Source organism: Astatotilapia calliptera, chromosome 15 (assembly GCF_964374335.1).
Source record: "Astatotilapia calliptera chromosome 15, fAstCal68.1, whole genome shotgun sequence".
Taxonomy (NCBI): Eukaryota; Metazoa; Chordata; class Actinopteri; order Cichliformes; family Cichlidae; genus Astatotilapia; species Astatotilapia calliptera.
In genome coordinates this window covers 16,150,962-16,173,268 of record NC_137436.1, presented here as the reverse complement: position 1 = coordinate 16,173,268, position 22,307 = coordinate 16,150,962, and the positions used below count along the sequence as shown (strand labels likewise).

General features: G+C 39.7%; 1 protein-coding gene across 1 annotated transcript in view; it reads right to left on the bottom strand.

Moving 5' to 3' along the window:
* Positions 1-21,664, bottom strand: part of rngtt (RNA guanylyltransferase and 5'-phosphatase) — a 120,559-nt gene extending 98,895 nt beyond the window's left edge. The window contains exons 1-8 of the mRNA XM_026143578.2: positions 21,246-21,664; positions 18,613-18,722; positions 18,428-18,531; positions 18,232-18,320; positions 12,901-12,976; positions 10,408-10,657; positions 3,684-3,793; positions 1,856-1,957 (exon numbers count right to left, since the gene is read on the bottom strand). Of these exons, the coding sequence (XP_025999363.1) occupies positions 1,856-1,957; positions 3,684-3,793; positions 10,408-10,657; positions 12,901-12,976; positions 18,232-18,320; positions 18,428-18,531; positions 18,613-18,722; positions 21,246-21,309 (905 nt within the window). The 5' untranslated portion in view covers positions 21,310-21,664. The remainder of the gene's footprint in view (positions 1-1,855; positions 1,958-3,683; positions 3,794-10,407; positions 10,658-12,900; positions 12,977-18,231; positions 18,321-18,427; positions 18,532-18,612; positions 18,723-21,245) is intronic.
* Between the last annotated feature and the right edge of the window lie 643 nt (positions 21,665-22,307).

Genomic DNA, 22,307 nt, shown 5'->3' with positions numbered 1-22,307 from the left:
GTGTTCCACAGTACTTACATCAACCATACAAAGCCAGATTCTGCAGTAAGACCACAGCACCGTCTGTGTAAAACTATCAACTCTAGATCACTGTGGTCACTGCTGTTTTCAGTATTTCTCAGACAAGAGTGAGCCATTTAGAACCACATGCACATGCAGATTAAGACATAATCAATTATGACAGTAACACATTATTAAAAAGGGCAAGCAATAGCAAAGTCAACCCTTAGATACTGTTCGGGTCAAATCTAACCAGTTTTGACATGCGACAGCAGTAAAAATGCCCTAAATTCATTATTTTGAAGTTAGCCAGAAAAAGTAGCCACAACATGTAACAATAAAAATTATTCTGAGTTAAATGAGGTTAAACACATGGGAATGCCATACATGCAAGCATTCCTCCCACTACTAATAGTGCAAATAGAATTAAATCATTATGGCTGGTTTTCATGTTTTTCCTCCCAAAACGAGTGTTGTAAGACATAAAAATACACTTTCCATTAATCATCTATTTATTAAATGTCATACATTCTAAATTCCTGTGTCCAACAGACAGGTATGTATCCATTGTATACTGATATGTAGTTTAACATTTGTTATTAAGGAATTCTTGGCCCAAGTCAAGACTGTACCGGACCAGACCATGAAGACATACTTCCTGATATTTCAGGAACTATGTCTAACAGATCCTTTATGAGTAACTATAATGCTTCAAAATGGGAAATTAAATACAAGGAAGAATGATCTCATTTTAGAGTTCATGTATAGTACAAAGATCAGACAATGTACCAATTTAATATTTGCTCCATCTTTTGGTTTGTTCATAGATTTTTGTAGCACACCTTTTATTTCACCAGTTGAAGTTTTTATCATGCACATTTCCCCAAGATGGATTTTCCCACCTTCTTTGATTATTTTAAATATTATTTCAAGCAATATGTCCTCTGGATTTAAAAATGTAAAAAGTATTTTACCATTTTTAAATTGCTAAATTTGAGGAGAAGGTGGTGCATTATATCCTCAATATATCCTGTGCTTGAGTGGTGACTCATAGCATACGGAGCCTCTATCTGCATCTGTTTTTCACAACTGAAAAAAATATCAGGTTACTTTTCAAAATCAAGTGCTGGAGGGAAATAAGGTGACAGACGAGAGCCAGAGGCAGCAGAGGAAGAGGTCAGTGTCCCTCTTCAGTCAAACGTCAGAGCAGAGCTGAACAACAATTTCAAGATGTTCTGAAAATAATGGAAGCTGATTACACACATTAGCGGGATCTTGGTCAGAGGCCAAATCTGTACTCTGCTAGTCTCTCTCTTAGGGGAAACTAAAGCACCGATATGTAAAATTCTTTAAAATGACTGCAGTCATTAAATATTCACCAGCACACTGCACATTTGCACCAGCGAGGGAAACAGGGCTTCACAGCGGACTACCAGAATACTAACACTTCTTTTTCCCTCAGCACTGGCTTTACGTAACAGAGAGATAAAACAAAAGAAAAACAACAAATTCAACCTAAAATGTGACCAGACAGAAGAAGTGCCCATGCTCTCTCTTTTATATGGGGTAAGAGACTGGAGTCAGTAATCCTGTTCAGGTTATATGAAGGTAATTATGCAGGGAACATCACTGATATCAAAGAGCACTCCTGCTAATTAGCCATGTAAAATCACTGTAATTAAAACCTAATGAGAACGAGCATCTCTGATGGACAACTCTGAAGGACATAAACTTACGGTATGCCTACTGACACAAAAGAAAACCCATTGAACTTTGAACACAATGAAGTTAGAGACACACAGTCTCATACCTGTACTGACACATGAAGACAAGCAGTCATTTCTCATAAACTCACCGCGTGCCGTCGGCTTTCCAGCTGACTTTGTATGGATTCTGCTCGAGGAAACGCAAATTTTGCCTATCCATGGACACAGGCTGAGCACCAGGAAAACCAGACCTGCAAAAACAGCAACAACAGCCCTTACATGTGTGCCTGATCTTCAGCCTGGCTCTAAACACAGCTTAGAAGATTTTTGGTTGGCTGTTTCGGTAAGCTTACGAAATGTCACATTTATTCCATTCAGGATCTTCTATTAATGATCAGGGAGTCAAGTCTTTTCTAGCACATCCCAAAGATTTTCAGTGGGGTTAAAAATAATGTCTCATGCTCTCTGAACGAGTCCTTTGCAATTTAAATCCTGACATCATCACCTTGGACTATGCCTGTGCCATCGGGAAGGGGGAAAAAAAAAAATCAGAGCAAACTTGGTGGTTCAGTATATCCAGGTAGTCAGCCGTCCTAATTTCTTTTGGGCTTAACCTCGACCTGACTAACCCCAGATCATAACACCACCATGCACAGGCTTGTATGGTAGGCACAAGACATGATGGGTGCATGTTTAAATATTTAAGCTCACTAGCAAACTAAAGCCTTTTTTGATTTAGCTTCAGTTTTTTTGTTTTTTTTTTAAGCTGCGCTGCCGTTTAGTCCCAATCCTTCTTTGCAGAATGCATGCGAAAATACTATCACATTTCTTCACTCTCAAACATAGTCATACGTTTTACTATTGGTGCTTATGATGACATGATTTCAAACTCTTAAATCCTCTCCAACCACATAATGCCTTGGAGAGTTCTTAACCCCATTTTAGTAGTTTCAGCAATATCCCTTGTTGTTTTTGTTTTGTTTTTTTCCTTGAAGCAAACCAATAATTAGACTCTTCTGAAAGGAGATATCGCATGGTTGTGAAAACAATGTCTTAATACACGGTTGTTTAGAAAGCGAATCATTGCATCAGTTAGGGTTACATCACCTGTTGCCAGCCAAAACATGAATCACTGCAGGAGTCACCCAGAAGAAGCCTCTTACCTTTGCCTAATTACAGTGGTGACTTTTTTTTGGCCAGGCAGTGTAATATGCATACATATGATAGGATACCAACAGGCAGCTGGCAAACCTAATAGTTCTCTCATCAGTTCAAAGAGAACAAGCTGATAATTGCAAATACATCTGAACTATTTGTCTTGAATATTCAATATATTACAGCTGGGATGCAACACTGACATATAACCTCTGACAGAGTCAGTCAAATCTATTGTTTAACTCAAGACCATTGGAAGACATTTTTTACAGAGTTTTTGTGCGCAAAAACACAGGTTCCCAAAAACAAATATAATCTCTGCAAAAGCAACTGGATGCATTAAAGAAACACCTCTCAGACACTTTACTTTGTGGCTTAAGTCATAACATAGTTTATGACAACCTAGTGCACTAAGAGAACATCAACTAACTTTGGCGCTACACACTGAAAAACTTCCTAAACTATAAATATGTGAGGATTTTAGTATATTAGCAAACAAAGACATAACAAAAATAATTTTAACAGCAGGCCATGGAAATCGCAGCATGGGCTGTTTTCTTGCGCTGTGACAAGTCACTGCAGTCGAGCTGATGCTCTGCAATTTCATTAAAAAAGCTGCAGCGGCATATTTCTCCAGAATAGCAACATCTATTCCTGACTTTGCCGCCTGTCAGAGAGTGTAAAGATTTTTTTCTCTGGAAAAAAAAGGTGATTTAAGACAAATGAGTCACTCATAGCACAGTACAGTACACCCACACATGTGTAAACAGACACACACACTTTCCCAGAGGAAAATAAGAAAGGTAAAAGGAAGGTTCTTACTTGTCCCACTCGGCCATCTCCTGGCACATTCTTTGGATCTCGCCTAACTTGGGTTGTATGGTGACCTGTGTGACGCCTTTCACATTGACACCTTCAAGAAATACTGCACCCTGGGAAGATAAAAGAAGAAAAGCAGAAGGCTAAACTTGGAATGAATTTTAAGAAACATTTATTCCCTCCTACACAGAGAAGAAAAACACATTGAGTACCGGTGATACTTTTCCAAACAGCTGCCTCTTTGTTTTATGAATCCCTGTGCGAGACAACAGGTACAAATATTAAAACTCCTGCTTTCACTCCTCTCTATTTTGAATGTTATTTTCACTTTAATTATTTCAAGAATCCGCATCTCACTCTGGATCAACCCCCTTTTCCCAGTATGAGTGATGGAAACAGATGCAGGGTTTTTCCTGGCTCAATGTAAGCCTGTGGGGGTTGACTACACACTCAAGCACAAGTGTTCTGCATAAAGATATGGCAAAAGGTCTGTGTTACCTTATTTATGAGAAATCTGCAATTCCCGGTTATTTCTAGGGAGCTCATGAACAAAATGCTTGATATCACAAAACCATGTGATGATGAAGGTTTGTGCTACACGCTTTAATAAATAGAAAATACTATTTAGTATACTAATACATTATAAATTATGATTTCTGTTCTGTAGTCTGACAACACAGTATCCAAGGACCTATTAAGAAACTGAAGGGTAAAAAAAATACAAATATAAAGGAAAATATTTATTTATTAGTATTACTATTTAATGTGCACGTTTTTCACTTCAGCTCGGTTGCTCATACACAACTTTTCACCTTGTGTATGAGCTTCTCCCTGTATAAAGCTAATTACTCACCTTTAAATCTAGGAGGGACAATGTGCATTTCATATTAGGGCTACTGCACATATACATATATTTATCATCTATTCTAGACTCTTGATACGTTCACACCAGATGATCTTCTAATGACCTTGTAAAGGTGAAGTGAATCAGAGTACAGGACATCAGAAACTAAAGTTAAATCAGCATTTTTTATTTTTATTTTTTTTAAAGGCTTGTCTAATATCACATATAATAGTCATGTGTTTATAAGATCTTGCCTTCTTTCTCCTTTATTTTGCTTTGGTACCTCTGTGCTCTCCTCATTTCTTCTAAGGCTCTTCCAATAATAATGTGTATGTGTTAGTCCCCGTAGGGAAATTACTCCTCTGCATTTAACCCATTCACCCAGTCAAGCAGTGGGCAGCCACCAATGCAGCGGCCGGGGAGCAGTGTGTAGGGACAGTACCTTGCTCAGGGGTACCTCAGGGTGGCCGTTCAGTGGAGTCGAACCCCCGACCTTCCGATCATGGGGCAACCACTCTACCTACTGAGCTATCCCTGCCCCCCAAAAAAATTAAACAATTAAAAGGAAGTTCTTCTATTAGGGAACACCAGTTTGTTGGGGCATTCACAAAAATTCTGTAAAGTCTTTACATTACAACAAGTTTCTTGAGACAACTACGTCTAGGCAGATTTCTTGTAGGACAAGTAATTTTTTCCCTTGTTGTCTCCTGACTGGCTCTGTAAGTATGCTGTACCAGGCAGCTCTGCTCTCGACTGGTCAAAGTAAGCCTGTAATGGACAGATGGTTAATATGGTCCAATATTTTGCCATATATTATTTTATTTTTAGTGTCTGCCTTTTTCCCCCCCACACTGTTCCCAAAGATAACTTCCCAGATGGGTCTGTGTAAAAAACCATCTGCGCGTCAGGATAGACAAGATGTCTCATATTTCACTCAAAAAAGTCTCTGCGAAAGTTCTTTGAATTTCTGATTGGGTAAAAGGAATTTAAAAACTGCCTTTTAAAAGTTTAAAAATCCAATCAAGTCCAAAACAAACAAAAATACAGTGGGGCAAAAAAGTATTTAGTCAGCCACCGATTGTGCAAGTTCCCCCACTTAAAATGATGACAGAGGTCAGTAATTTGCACCAGAGGTACACTTCAACTGTGAGAGACAGAATGTGAAAAAAAAATCCATGAATCCACATGGTAGGATTTGTAAAGAATTTATTCGTAAATCAGGGTGGAAAATAAGTATTTGGTCACCTCAAACATGGAAAATCTCTGGCTCTCACAGACCTGTAACGTCTTCTGTAAGACGCTTTTCTGTCCCCCACTCGTTACCTGTATGAATGGCACCTGTTTGAACTCATCATCTGTATAAAAGACACCTGTCCACAGCCTCAAACAGTCAGACTCCAAACTCCGCCATGGCCAAGACCAAAGAGCTTTCGAAGGACACCAGGAAAAGTATTGTAGACCTGCACCAGACTGGGAAGAGTGAATCTACAATAGGCAAGCAGCTTGGTGTGAAAAAATCAACTGTGGGAGCAATCATCAGAAAATGGAAGACATACAAGACCACTGATAATCTCCCTCGATCTGGGGCTCCACGCAAGATCTCATCCCGTGGGGTCAAAATGATCATGAGAACGGTGAGCAAAGATCCCAGAACCACACGGGGGGACCTGGTGAATGACCTGCAGAGAGCTGGGACCAAAGTAACAAAGGTCACCATCAGTAACACACTACAACGGCAAGGAATCAAATCCCGCAGTGCCAGACGTGTTCCGCTGCTGAAGCCAGTGCATGTCCAGGCCCGTCTGAAGTTTGCCAGAGAGCACATGGATGATACAGCAGAGGATTGGGAGAATGTCATGTGGTCAGATGAAACCAAAGTAGAACTTTTTGGTATAAACTCAACTCGTCCTGTTTGGAGGAAGAAGAATACTGAGTTGCATCCCAAGAACACCATACCTACTGTGAAGCATGGGGGTGGAAACATCATGCTATGGGGCTGTTTTTCTGCCAAGGGGACAGGACGACTGATCCGTGTTAAGGACAGAATGAATGGGGCCATGTATCGTGAGATTTTGAGCCAAAACCTCCTTCCATCAGTGAGAACTTTGAAGATGAAACGAGGCTGGGTCTTCCAACATGACAATGATCCAAAACACACCGCCCGGGCAACAAAGGAGTGGCTCCGTAAGAAGCATTTGAAAGTCCTGGAGTGGCCTAGCCAGTCTCCAGACCTCAACCCCATAGAAAATCTGTGGCGGGAGTTGAAAGTCCGTGTTGCTCGGCGACAGCCCCAGAACATCACTGCTCTCGAGAAGATCTGCATGGAGGAATGGGCCAAAATACCAGCTACTGTGTGTGCAAACCTGGTAAAGACCTATAGTAAACGTTTGACCTCTGTTATTGCCAACAAAGGTTATGTTACAAAGTATTGATTTGTATTTTTGTTATTGACCAAATACTTATTTTCCACCCTGATTTACGAATAAATTCTTTACAAATCCTACCATGTGGATTCATGGATTTTTTTTTCACATTCTGTCTCTCACAGTTGAAGTGTACCTCTGGTGCAAATTACTGACCTCTGTCATCATTTTAGGTGGGGGAACTTGCACAATCGGTGGCTGACTAAATACTTTTTTGCCCCACTGTAAGTGAAGCACATTTGAGTTGATGAAGACTTTAAATTGGACTGGACACAAAGTTAATCAATGAGTGAAAGAAGTGGAATTAGGTTTGAGCTACAATTGGAAAATTATTTGATTTGAGCTCATTTTTATGAACAAACACTTGTTTGTTCTGGCACAGATTTGTAGGTTTGTAACGCCCTGCTATCAGACACAAAACTTACTTTATAATACTTTATACTCGGGAGTAAGCAAACATTTTGTTTTCAAAGTTAATGTGTTAGAAGCAGGACAAATGAGCAAGCATAAAGATTTTCTTATGCAGATCATGTGAGGAGTTTCCAGTCTGCAGTGGTCACTATCTATCAAAAATGCTCCAAGGAAGAAACAATGATGAGGAGGAATTAACAGTACTGAAAAAGCCAATCACAGTAGCTGTTGGCTCCATTCACACAAAGTGTACTTACATTTCTAGCGAGGTCTAGCAGGTCAGAACATGTTGTATGGTTTCAGAAGAATTTGCCGTTATAACTTGCATATTGTGAAGATTTAACTCTTTGAGATAAAGACGCTACAATAATACAGAGAAAACCAACAATCAAATCGCCTCGCCTTTGAGCAAGCACTTTGGCGACAGTGGGAAGGAAAAAAATCTCTTTTAACAGGAAGAAACCTCCATTAGCACCAGGCTCAGAGGCATTAGTCTGCCGCAACTGGTTGGAAGCGTTAAGAAGTTGTCAAAATACGGTGGTAAAAAAAATGTAGTAAAAACAATCAGACTGTAATGCAAAAACGGAAGGGGGCCGGGGACTGGTGAGTGTCAGGATGAGACAAGGAACATCCACGAATACATCACAAAGATGCCCCCAACTGACAGCGTGCTCAGTGAATACCTCAGGCAGCAGAAACCCAAGAAAGTGGAGGAAGGCGAGGAACCATCATGGAAGGACAGGCCCCTGCACGTATGTACCACTGGCAGATAGAGGTGGCTGATATCCAGAAATCCTACCAGTGGCTGGACAAAGCTGGACTGAAAGACAGCACAGAAGCACTAATCATGGCAGCACAAGAACAAGCTCTGAGTACAAGATCCATTGAGGCTGGGGTCTATCACACCAGGCAAGACCCCAGGTGCAGGCTGTGTAAAGATGCTCCAGAGACAATCCAGCACATAACAGCAGGGTGCAAGATGCTAGCAGGCAAGGCATACATGGAACGCCATAACCAAGTGGCCGGCATAGTGTACAGGAACATCTGTGCCGAGTATAACCTGGAAGTCCCGAGGTCAAAATGGGAGACGCCTCCAAGGGTGATGGAGAATGACCGAGCTAAGATCCTGTGGGACTTCCAGATACAGACGGGCAAAATGGTGGTGGCTAGACAAACACGAGAAGACGGCCGTAGTGATCGATGTAGCGGTTCCGAATGACAGCAACATCAGGAAGAAGGAACACGAGAAGCTCGAGAAATACCAAGGGCTCAGAGAAGAGCTCGAGAAGATGTGGAGGGTGAAGGTGATGGTGGTCCCCGTGGTAATCGCAGCACTAGGTGCGGTGACTCCCAAGCTAGGCGAGTGGCTCCAGCAGATCCCAGGAACAATAGCGGAGATCTCTGTCCAGAAGAGCGCAGTCCTGGGAACAGCTAAGATACTGCGCAGGACCCTCAAGCTCCCAGGCCTCTGGTAGAGGACCCGAGCTTGAAGGATTGAATATTTGAATATATATATATATATATATATATATATATATATATATATATATATATATATATATATATATATATATATATATATATATATATATATATATATATATATATATATATATATATATATATATATATATATATATATATATATATAATGTTTCCTCTGAAAGTTGATATATTTTAACAGTAATTACCTGCCTTCCCTTAAGGAAGTATTTTCTCTGATTTAAGATCAGCTATATATCCATGCTACTTCTTAAGTGCATAGGAGACAGGAATCTAATTTAACCTTCTCCTTAGAAGTCTTTGACCTAAGTGAGGAAACTTTACTAACAGCTGGAGACTGTAGGTCTTGTTCTGCTCTGCACCCACAGTGAATCTGGCATTGAGGCACATGAATAGATTCTCCACCTGCCTCAGGTTCTGCTTGGGATAACGTTCTGGCTTGCAGAACAGAACTCCTGTTTCCAGCGGCACTCCCAAGACAGTGCAGTTGGACGTGTCCAACCGTGGGAAGAGATCCTCTCTGAATCTCCGAGGAAGAAACTGAATAATCATCAAGAACCAAAACAACAACTACTTCTCCAGGGAGCCATCTGGTAAAGAAAAAGCAAGACAGATACAACCAGGGACAGCAAGGAAGCAGCAAATGATTTTTTTTTAAACATAGGAATGTGGGTGTGAGGGGTGCGGTTCTTCTGGAAAACTGACTCTGGATTATGGGTCTCTATAAAAACATGCCAAAATGAGTCACCAAATATCCTTAAGTGGCTCACCCATTAAAATCTACATATAGAGAAACTGTGGAAATGTTTTATCCTTCGAAATATCTTCCTGATCATGATAGGTACATAGCTGCCGACTAGTCTGACTGCGAAGCCGGCCACTCAACCAAGAGACAGTATACTGTTCCTCCTCTCTCCTCTGGACCTCGCCTGTGCTGTATCATATTCTCAAATATTAGATTTGGCCCCATTCTGGTTGTCAGTGAGCTCTGTGTGCAATAAAAGTAATAAACAGATGTTCTGCTGTTGTAATCTGAACAAATGTTTCACACCAATAAATATGTTTTTAATACTTTCCACCATACAAGTGCCGCTTCTGTCTTTTCATTGCCTCTACACTGGCTGCTACTCGTGTTGTTTCACCATTTAGATTTAGGCTTCTTATACAGTCACTTCCTTGAAGTACTCTGAAGCATTAGATCAATGTAAACAGAAGGAAAAACTGATTACAAGCAAGAGGAGATGATTCGAGGTTTCTAATTTCTCAGAATGGCACTGATGAATACTATACATTAACACTGGCAGGCAGCTTTTATCTAATCAAAATTACACCTCTGTCAGCAGCTGAGAAAATGGAAAGTGTAATTTTCTCTAAATTTAAGCATCAGATTTATTGGATTCAGCAACAGACTTACAGGATTATTATATACTTGTGCCTCTTAAAAAGGGAGGCCTCCCCGTAGACCCAAAAATCACCCAGTCACGCAGCAAAGGGATCAACATATTTTCTACTTAAGAGTCCATTTCCTGGAACACAGAGGCCTTACCAGTTTTATCTTCTCTTTCTTCCGCTTGCCGGGCGCCGACCCAGAGGAGCTGGGGCCCGACTCCTGGCCAACCGCGTTGCCGTCGTCGTCCACGTCCCCGTCGTCGTCGTCAAAGCACCATTCTGGCAGCTCGGGGGCAGGTGGTGCGCCCTCCCCGTCACCATAGCGACGGAAAAGCTCTTTGAGGTAGTCTCCCTTGTAGATCCCCGGGGCCCGAGCCTGGGCAAAAGCAGCCACCGCTGCCTCGATGCTGATAAGAACAAATAACAGAGACAGGACTTTTTTTTTTTTTTTTAAAAACCTTCAGACTAGTTTCAAGTTGACCAAACGATCATGAAAGTGGGTGAAAGATATGGGTATATAGATGATTTTCTGTACAATAAGTGGACCTTTTACATGGTGTAGAGGCACTATCTTTATACCAGGGTGTCTAAAGCAGAAGCTCCCATGAAACCAAAGGGAAACAAAAAGAATGAAATATTTAATTTGCTTTATTTTCCTTAATGTTATGATCATTTAGTGTCTCTTAACTTCTATCTACAACTAGACTTCAGTATGTGTGAGAGAGGGGTGGAGTAGAACAAGCATAAAAGAGAAGATAGTGAGCTGACTTTAACCAAGAACAAATGTTTCTAAACGAGTGTCTGTCTAAAACCCATGATGGAGGGACGCCAACCAACTGCCTTGACTCAGCAGCAGCAGCAGCAGCAGCTGAACCACGCGACAAAAACCGGAGGCCACATCGTTTCAAAGGCGGGGATGGAGGAACACTTAAAAACAACAGTCACATTTGCAGAATAACACAAACTAAAAATAATTTAATGCAATAGGAAAAAAAAAAAAAAAGGAAAAAAAAAAGCTGTATAGGAGATTATTGCTACCACTTTAAATGAAATGTCAAACCGCATTTGCAATAAGTCGAGACAAAAAAAGAAAATACACTTTTCTTGAAGTAAACATGTTTGTAAGCTGAAAACTTTGGCCTGTTTCAATAAAATATATTCAATCGTTTCAAGTTTGAAAGACCTTTCAACACAGAAAGAGCAGTTTGATTGTTAAACACTTCTACACGTGTTTAAACTGTTATTGGGCGTATGAAAACTCGTGCTCACCTTGTACTCACTTAAAACCATCAAAAATCTAAAAAGCATAAAGATATTTTTTACAAGTTTCTTACTTGCAGTTGAAAACTAGGGAAGCAGATATTCTAATGATCAAATTGTAATTGAATCCACTTTACAGGAGCATTTGCTGGTGTCAGGTTCTAAAAGGGGAGCTTAATCTATCTGATTCCGAGATTAAAGCTGTTAAATTTGTCACGTGACACAGTTAAATATGAAATTTATTGAAGCAAATAATAGTGACCTTGAAACACAATAAAGCAGGCTGTGTAATGCTTGGATTTGACAAAAACATCCATCTGTATATTACTGTATACTAGTATTCTATTGCACATATTGTAAATCTTATTCCTCTGTCTCTCTTGCTGCATTGAGCATGTGTGTGACAAAAGAATTTCCCTCGGGATAAATAAAGTTCTTATCTTATTCAATGCAGAAGCTTCAAATAGCTGAAAATTAAGCAGGTCTGATTCTGACCTGTGTGCCTAGACAGGAGGTTGAGGGACTGCATGCCAACTATTCTGACTAAAGGTGAAGGAGAACTGCCAGATTATTGTCTGTTCTCAAGAACAATCTCTGCTAGGAATAAAAATTTTAAGGTGACTGTGAAGAAAAAAAAATCATTTTTTCTCAACTCAGAATTAAACCCGCTTTTACAAGAAATAAAACTGCATTATTTACCAGACAGTAGACATTCCTGCATAAAGTTATTATGTGCATTTAATCACAGAATAAGCATGCTAATACTGTACCATTTACTGTGCACTAAATATGCCATGTCATTTTCCCTTCGGATATAGTAATTTTTTCCCAGAGGAAAAAATAAATAAATTTGAAGCCATTTAACATTACGTGTGGTAATACGCATTAAAAAGGCCCATTGTTGTTACTTATCTTCCAACACGTAATAGTGGATGACAGCTGTAAATGTTCTCAGGATATTCATTTCACAGGAAGTAGTGGGCGGTGGGAGGGTGTTTATCCAGCCTCCATGTCTGCAGCTTCCAGGGATTCTGCTATCACAGACTGCTGCTCCACCTCTAACAAAAGATGCATCCTCACCCCTCCTGCTCAGCTGCTCTAAATTATTTATCTCGGCTGCTCGGTCACTCAAAACCAGCCAGCCTCTTTGTAAAGCTTTATTTAGACTAGTAGTGACAGAGTAACCTTTCTTGCAGTCACACACATGCTGAGAAGAAGATGGGAATATCAGCTTAAAAAATAAAAAATACTGATACGGCTGGGAGAGTGAAACCAGAGTAACACTGGTGGGTGCTCCATGTTGTAGGGTTTGTGTTGTCATGCAAGACGACTGAAGATTGTGAGACTGCCCTCCCAGCAGTGCAAGTGATTGAAGCGTGTCAGCCCTTACCTCCAGTCCATCTTCTCCACCAGGTACGCACATATCAGAAAGCCTGTCCGGTTGAAGCCATGCGTGCAGTGAACACCTTCAGGAGAGAGAAAGAAAAAAGAAATATGCAAACCTTTCAAAAAACTCCACCTCAAGTTTACACAATATATTGTTTTGTTGTTTTTCTGTCCCTATTGTTTTCACATAAATAATAGATTTACATTTATTTTTTAACGATGAATAGTGTTCTTATTTCCATTTCACGCAGCTTGCCAATTTATTGGATGTGTGTGCCGTCACCTCAATTTACGCTCAATCAATTCAACGTGGCAATTATGAACGAGACCCCCTTATTTCAACAAACGAGCCATTGGGCACAATTTCATCCAATGTAACATCTTTCACATCAATAAACCCAGCTCGCCTTTGAGATATACTGCGGCTGACTGGATGTTTTGAGGAGGGGCATCAAGTCACACACAAAGGACTCACAGGCAGATCCTTTTCTCCTTAGAGGGGGGTCCTGCCTTTATACCTACATCAAAAAATCTGACACCAGCCATTGCACGCACAGAAAAGACCCAGGGATTGATGAAACATTCAGGGATTGGAAAGAGCATGAGAAAAAAACAACAACAAAAACACAAGGAGAGAAAATTCTGCTCTTTCAGAAGAAAAGATTCTGGAAAGGAAACCCTCCACAAAAGCACTCTGAAGCTTGTAGTCATATCTCACAAAAACCCTCCTAATTTGCGACGAACTGACATTTATTCAGACGAGATCCCTTCAGCAGGTGCACAGCAGGATTAAAAAAAAAATAAAAAATACATATAAAATGAAACCTGACTCGCATGTCTCCCAATATATTAGGATGTTTGCCTGGCAACGGCAGCGATAAAGAAATCACATTTAACAGACCAATTGTCTAATTTAGACGTGTGCACTGTGGAGAAAACAAAGCCTAATCACCAGCTGGCTAAAGGCAGGAGATTGCTGGGATGACATTCACACATTCTGCTCTGATGTTCGAGCAGTCTGATTTAAAAGTCAGGCAGCAGTTACAAGTTAAGAGCAAATCTGGACAGGATGAGGTGCAAGAGAGCACCCTGCTGCCAGTAGCATAAAAGTGCAGCGACGTTACCCCGTCTTCGGCCGGTAAGTACCCCCTAGGCTAACCTTCAGGCAAAGGACATTACAGACCAATACCACTACAATAGAAGGCGCTAACTTTTTTTTTTTTTTAATTCCCCACTAAAAACATTTACATGACAATTGAGGATATCATGTGTGCCACTAGAACACTCCAAAGACTTCAAATAAAGCAATGGGCAAACTATTTTTTATGTAAATGTAAAATGCAGCAAGGTGTTTTGGCACAACTATAAACACAGGCCTGATACCGATATGCATGCACTAAGCCATTATCAGCCAGTATCAGTGTAAGCCTAATTTAAAGGTGAAGCAAGGTGCTCCTTTCTTGTGCATGTGTTTAACCCATTAACTATGCCTATACTCAGCTTGTAACTAAACCCATAATAACTTAATTTGTCACAACCTGCATTAGAAATTAGAATAGCTTGTTTTGAGCTCATAATAACAAGCTGAAGAGCTACAGGGAAAAATAATAATAATCTAGTTCGAGAAAAAAAAAAGGGGGGGGGGGGGGGACAGTGGAAATAACCTTCCCACACACCAGCATCTACATCGCTCCCTTTTAGATCAAATCTATTTAGCCAAGGTGCTCATTGATATTCCTTCACCTATAAATCACCTACACAGTGTTCACTGGGAGATGAGTGTTGTTTGCGATATGCAACTCCTCCACAAGCTGACAAAATAGTGACTTGCACAGGACTGCATATTTTAAAAATGTGCAAAGACACTCTGTGTGAGGGCTGAACATGGTGCTACTGTGCAGACATCAGAAGAGCACTAGTTGTACTGGGAGGCTGTTTGATATTTGACATGAGTGTATGAAAGTGTTTGCTGAAATTTTAAACAGTGAAAATATATTCTGACAAGACCTCGCTCCAATTTGCGTTTAACCAATCCTGGAGTAAGGCTGCCCTCTGCTGGACACAAAAGCTAACGTTACCAATCAGCCAATCACACAACACCAATTCAATGAATTTAGTGTATGTAATGATCAAGATGAGTCATTGACGCCTAAACTGAGCTGAAGAAAGATGATTCTAGTGAATTTGAACGTGGCGTGGCTGATGGTGCCTGACGGACTACTTTGAGTATTTCAGAAACTGCTTATCTAGGGGAATTTCCCCGTCCAGCTGTCTTTAGAGTTTATGGTCTGAAACAGATCAACTATGCTGTCAGCAGCAGCTCACTGGCCAAAATGCCTTGTTTATGTCAGAGGACAGTGCTTCAAGCTAATGTGAAGGCAACAGTAGCTCAAATAACCACTAACTATGCATGCAAAAGAACATCTCTGAACACACAACATTGCAAACACCAAAGCAACTGAAAACCTCGCACAGCTTAACACCAACGATGCACCTGAGTATTGTTGCTGACCATGTCCATCCCTTTTTAACTATAGTGTACTCATCTTCTGATGGCTGCTTCCAATAATAATAATAATAATAATAATAATAATAATATGCCACGTCATAAAGCTCAAATCCTTTGGAAGTTCAAAAATTTAACTGTACTCAAATTCCCTCCACAGTCACCAGATATTGATCCAATTGAGCACCTTTGGGATGTGGTGGAAAGAGAGATTTGCATCAGTGAGGCAGTCCAAAATTTTCCAGCAGCTGTGTAATGCTAACATTTTAACTTGGACCAAAAAAAAGAAAGAAAAAAATAATCAACTAAAAAAGGCAATTCAGAAGGCAAAAAAGGGGATCTAACCCAGTACTACCAAGGTATGCCTAATATAGTGATCATTTAGTGCAAAGGCAGTTCTTCCAAAAGCAAACTTTTCTATTGAGAGTATGCGTATGAATTTAGAAGCTGCAACACGATACAGATCTTCATTCTCTTCCTAAGCCTAGGCATCAGCATAATGATCAACCACGCTTATATCAGAGAATCAAAGCAAAAACAGCAGTTTCTTTGAAGTTTACAACCCACAAGCCACGAATAAAATTATTTTTAAGAAGTAACAATAAACAAGATTGAATGTACATACGCAATATGATCAATATGTTAAAATATAAGAGCTAGAAATGATAAATAACAGTGTTCTGTAATGTACGAGTAAACTATGTTGATGTCTACTTTTAAGGGGTGAAGCAAAGTTTTTGCAGTAGTATTATAATGACATAGCACTAAACTCTTAAAAAAAAAAAAAACTTACAAGGACACAGTGACACTTTATTCTTTACTGCAAAATAAAAGTGGCAGTGTAAATGAAGCAGAAGGTCTCTATGTACTTTAAATGTGGGTTTTTGAAATGATGTTCAGGCATTAAGATTCATACTGACTGGGATAAGTCATAGCCAGAATTTGATTACTGCTGAAGCAAAGCTGTTACAACTGTCTGACTAAATTACACACAGTGCAAACTCATTTACAGCACCAGATGTTTTTACACTTAAAGTCTATTTCTGTCTCATTTCATATCCTTCTGTGTGCAGAGGTGATAAACACAGTACTTAATGGGTTCCAGTCACACTGGCACATCTGATATCTTAATAAATGAAAAACATAGACACACTCAGAGGCTTCTCTTGGCCAAATACTCAGCTTCTGGTATCATTTTAGTCAGAGAGAAAATACTGTTAAACCTGAATAATTTTCCACAAATAAGTAAACAGTAGTGGTGCAACGGATCACGGTTGATCCGTAATCCAAACCGATCCCACTCCACGGTTCGGCACGCACGTGATCCGAAGATTCGAAAAAGAAGAAAAAAAGTTTGTGTATGGTGCGCGTGGTCAGTCTGTCAAGCGATAGCTATGGTCAGCGCTAGCGGTCCAAGTGGAGGAGCAGAGGAGTTTGGGGTATTTAAGCAGCCCTTTGCTACCTAAGCCGACCGGGCTAAAGCTATTACAAAAGCTATTGGGGTGTTTAGCTGCAGACAGGAGGCCGTATTCTGTTGTGCAAAACAAGGGTTTTAAACTAGTCAACGCGTTAGTTGACGCATTGGCGCTGTGCAGCCCCACGCACGGGGCGGTCCGCAGTAACTAGCTAACAGAGATTTGCCGCGTTAATGCAGTTATGGCATTAACGTCATTTTAACGAGATTTACGCTGACAGCACTAGTTTAAACTATGATGAAGGTGCTTGAGCCACGCTATGACATCCCATCGCGCGTCCACTTTAGTGACAAGATCGCTCCAAGCATGTATGAACAGGAAAAGTTTAAAGTTATGGCTGAGCTGTCCCAGGCATCTTCTGTTGCCCTAACTAAAAGTGGGTGGACCTCCAGGGCAACGGAAAGCTACGTGACCGTGACCGCTCATTATATCACAGCGGCGTGGTAGATAGAAAGCCCTGTACTGCCCTATATTGCACCTTAATTTGTTTTTATATAATTGCGTGGAATGAGTCTTGAGTTGAATGTTTTTTGATAGGCAAAAAAATACTTAAATAAGTAAATGACGAGTTAAATTTTTGTCTTCTTTTTTTTCTGCTGATCCGAAAATTGATCCGATCTGTGACGAAAAAAAACATGATCCAATCCGAACCGTGAGACTTTTGATCCATAGCACCACTAATAAACAGGATCCAACATTATAATATATGAAAAATGTAAAGTGACACAACAAATAAAGTAACCAGGGATACTTTGTGCAAAGTGTTTAAAGATAGTGTGCTAAAGAGTTGGTTAGGTTTTTATAATATGCATCTGTTTGTTTCCCATAGGGTTGGTCGATTGGACGAATATATCGACTATCGACGATAGGTTGAGCCTATGGTCAATAGTTTTTACAAGGGCGATTTATTTATCTATTTATTTGCCCATGAGTAAGTTTGCTAATAATGATGGAGCTAATAGTAGCAGTCAACAGAAAAGAAAAGTGCTGTTTTAACAGGACCCTCTTTCATCGGCGAGCAAATGCACCCTCCTCAGAGTGCGCCCAAATGCTGATGGAGCTGCAGAAGCTGGTGATAGCCTAGATTGCTGGTTGGAAAATTTTTACATATCGCCCAACCCTAGTTTCCCAGGCACAAAAGAGCAAATAGATATCGGGGAAAGCAAAGCAAATGAACCCTGGCATTCTCATTAGCTACCTGCTAAATTGTTACTTTGCTGTCGGCAATGATCAGTACAACTTTTACTCTTCCTGTTACAATAGCAAGCTTTGGGAGGTATACCTTCTGCTGGTGTACCTTAGATTCAAAAGTGCACCTAGTCTGTTAGGTTGGTTAGATTGGTGAAATACTCGCCTATCAAATCTGTGGGATTCTTCTCATTGAAGTGTTCACAGAGCCTGATGAACATCTCAGTGGTCTCTTCTGAAGGACACTCCCCATGGCTAAAAAGGTACAGGATGACATTAGTATTCAAAACACATTAGCATCCACAGTTCTGCAAAATGATGAATTTGGACAGTTAATTTGTGACAATGCTTTTTAATCTTACCCCTTACACTGAAGCTTCATATATTTGATCCCTTCTTTTTCAATTTCACTGCGGTCATAAAAGCGAGTCGTGTTCGTCAAGTCTACGAGCAAACCCATTTTCACCTGAGGAGGAGAGAAATGGGCACTGTGAGGGAAGGTTTTCTGTGCCACTTTAATACTTATGTCCTTGCTGAGGGTACTTACCTTTAGACTTTTTAAATAGTTGGACAGCATGCTCGGATTGAACCTGTTCTCCTCTGCAACTTGGTCATCATATCTGGGACCTAACATCGTTTTCATTGGCAGGAATTTCTCTAGGAAGGAGAAATGTAATGAATGAAACAAAAAATCCTGCAGTATTCTAGTATTAAAACTCTTCTTGTAAACTAATCTTGTATGAGCAGGGACAGCAGCTTTGTCCCTAATTTAATGACTAGTTTTTAGGGTTACGGCTAAGAGTCTAACTTCATACAAAGTCAAATCTACAAATTCAGATAAATCAATAAAAATAAAAATAAAATCACTGACTAAGTATTTGTCAAGGTCACATTCAATTAAGCATTAGACAGCACCCCAAGTGCATTTGTTTTGTAAAGAACTTGGTTAATAGCCAATAAAACTGTGGATCCATTTGTGTAAACTACACAGAATTTCTTAGAATAAAAGCCTGGATTAAAAAGTGCCACCAACTCCAGCTGTGCCTTTAAACACAGCATCTGTGTAAACTGTTGCACTGTTATAAAGTTGAGGCGGAGAGGAGACAAGCCTGCAATTGCAGGTTTTACAGAAATGTCTCAACATCACATAACTGTAATGATAACAATGATGAATGGGCGAAATGAAACAGTAACACCAATACTTTTGTATAAAGTGTTAACAAGACAGCCTTGCATCACTTAAGACTGGGAACTTAGACTTGCACTGTCCAACTTTGACCTTATAACTTCCTTCTACTTATGTTGGGCTGTTATTTTGACAGTTGTACATTGCAATAAGGAATACATATAGGAACAGATCTATATCCACAGTCCATACTGGCATTCGTATCAACACAGTTTTATCCACATCTATCCTTTCAAGCTATTAATACAGAACAGAATGTAGTAAAAGTTGCACACATTCCCAAAGTCTGTTACTGACCACTGAATTATTTAGGATATCCCCAGGGTGGCTGTGGCTACAATGTAGCTTACCATCACCAGTGTGTGAATGGGTGGATGACTGGTGTAAAGCGTTTTGGGGTCCTTAGGGACTAGTAAAGCACTATACAAATACAGGCCATTTACCATTTATTTAGGATATACTCAGGCTGTCTATCACTGACCAGTCCCAGGAAACACTGGTACACTTTTAGCTATGAAGCACAGTTGTCCACCTGTCTGTCTTTGCTCCAAGACACTACACTCCAAGAAGCAGCTCCTTTCCTTAACCTCAATGACATTTTCATCAGTGTCAAGGAAAAGAAGCTGGGAGGTAGTTTTAAAGATACCCCAACTGTACAGCATTTCTCTCCCTCATGCTCTTGATCCACATTTTTTTGACTGGCTTAGGTTTTACAGAGGCAACATTACAACTCAGACACTTTTCTAAATTCTGGCTTTTAATGAAGGACTCCGAGGTTAAAGAAAGAACGTCATTGTCCATCTCTTGCAGGTTAAGTCTTTCACAGAAAACATCAAGTGACCACAGACTTACAAGCCACGCAGATTTGTGCAATATGATGATATCAGTCGCAACTAAAATTAAATCCAGCTACAGTCAGTTAAAACATCTAATAACTGTATGAAACTGGTGGAAGGTGAATTCTCCGATACTTTGGTTCATTTTTTTTCTCAGTTATTTTTGGATCTTAAAAGAAACCTGAAGCTCAAAAACAGATGTAGCAGCTGATGGGTGCATACCTAAGATAAAGATAAGAGAAGATTTTATTGATCCCACGGCGGGGAAATGTGTGCATTACCACAGCTCAGGTACAGATAGCAGAAGAATACAAAGACTATACCAGAATAACACCAAAATACCTACTGGAAATCATAGTATTATCAGACAAAAACAGCAATTGCAATAACAGTTAAGAGTTTATAGATTATAAAAAGCAAAAGAGAAAGAAAGGTGGCATTCAAATACATTAAAAAAATAAAATGCTTCTCGTGCTAAACGCCTCTCAGCATTAGTAATGTGTCACACACGTATGCTCGCCGTGAGCTCCTCAAGCCATAGCCCCGGTTTGTTTGGACACGTGATTCTTTAACGGTGAAGCATACCAACTTAGCAGCACTTTTCTGAAGCTCTTTTTAAAACTTTTTCTTTTAAAACCAATGGACTACCATACGTTGTGTTTGTTCAACATTAAAGTCACCCTAAACGCTGAAAAGAAGCGAAAAACATTGCTAAATAGTTACCGTTAGCGACCTAGCAAAAAGAGCGCGCACGAATACAGTGTCAGAGAAATTTCCATTAAAAATATGCCAAAATTAAGTTAATTCCATATAAATACCAAAAGAACAAACCCTTTTAACTAAATCAAGCTTACAAAATATGTTGACGTCATTCAATGAAATCGGCGCTTTGATTTACACTTCATTTAAAAGATAACGCATTCATTTTTACAACAGAGAAACAGAGCTTAAATATGTGGTAATCTTTCTGTACTTACAGACCGAACATGGACCAACACAGCCCATTACTGCTACTTAAATCTGACAGTCTAAAATAATAAATAACTGATATATATCAGGCAACAAGCATCACAGCAACACAACTGAACGAAGCTAACTAGTAGCAATAGCTTCATCTGGTAAATAAAACACTATTCTCTTAGTTAAATTCATACTAACCTGCCACAAGTTGCCCTCTTCTAGGACAATTGCGCCATCGAGGAGGAGGTCCGTTATTTGACATGTTGAGTTGAGGTTGGTAATATCTAAAAGCCTCTAATATCAATAACCCCGTTGCTTGATGCTGCTTCTCTCCCCCACAGCAGATGCTGGGTAGATATTCACCCGAGCACTGCGGACTCAGGGCCCTTTAGCTCCTAATTCAGGAGAATCAGCCAGCAAGTTTAAGCCCGGTTAACCTTCTGACAGACTAGGAGGCATTTTACACGAAACGCAGGCTGTTCCGATCCACTGCAGATCAGCCTCTGAAGAAATTCAGCTATCTTTTTCATTTGTCTACCATAAATCTAGGTTTTTAGCAATCAGCTAGCAACACCTCAGTGAGCCTTCTTCTTCTTCTTCTACTGGTATTTTTATACGGCGGCAAATCGTATCCGTGCATTATCGCCACCCTTTGGACTGAAATGGTTGCTGCAGCAGCTTGAAAGCTAGTTCATTTATTTACAAAGAAGAAGAAAAAAACCCACAAACGTTCTTACCTTATTCTTTTATTTATCTGTCAACACTGCTTTAAATTTAAATTTATTTATTATTTATATTCTACAGTTTGATGGTGAGTAAATGCTCCAAAATTTAATTCTGATTTTAACTGGTATATATTCTGAATGACAATAAAGTGGCTATTCTATTCTATTCTATTCTATTCTATTCTATTCTATTCTATTCTATATGTGTTTAGCTCCTCTCCTCTTTATGTAGACCTATAGTTCTTTTTTTATTTCCCCCACCTGTTGACAATACACAGAAATTTGTTTTTGTGTATTGTGTTTCTTTCTGTCTTTATATTTCATACCTTTCTTTTAGTTTATTTTGACAGATTTACATGTCTTTGATTGATTATCTGTTTTAGCTGTGGGGTAGATATTACTTGGCTTAAAAAATACATATAATATCTTGTATCGCTAGTATTTATTTTATTGCATGTTGTCTCATGTCGTTTGGCTCTGTTTTGAAAGGTTTTCAAAAGTTTATTGGCAACTTCAGCAGATCTCTTTACACCAA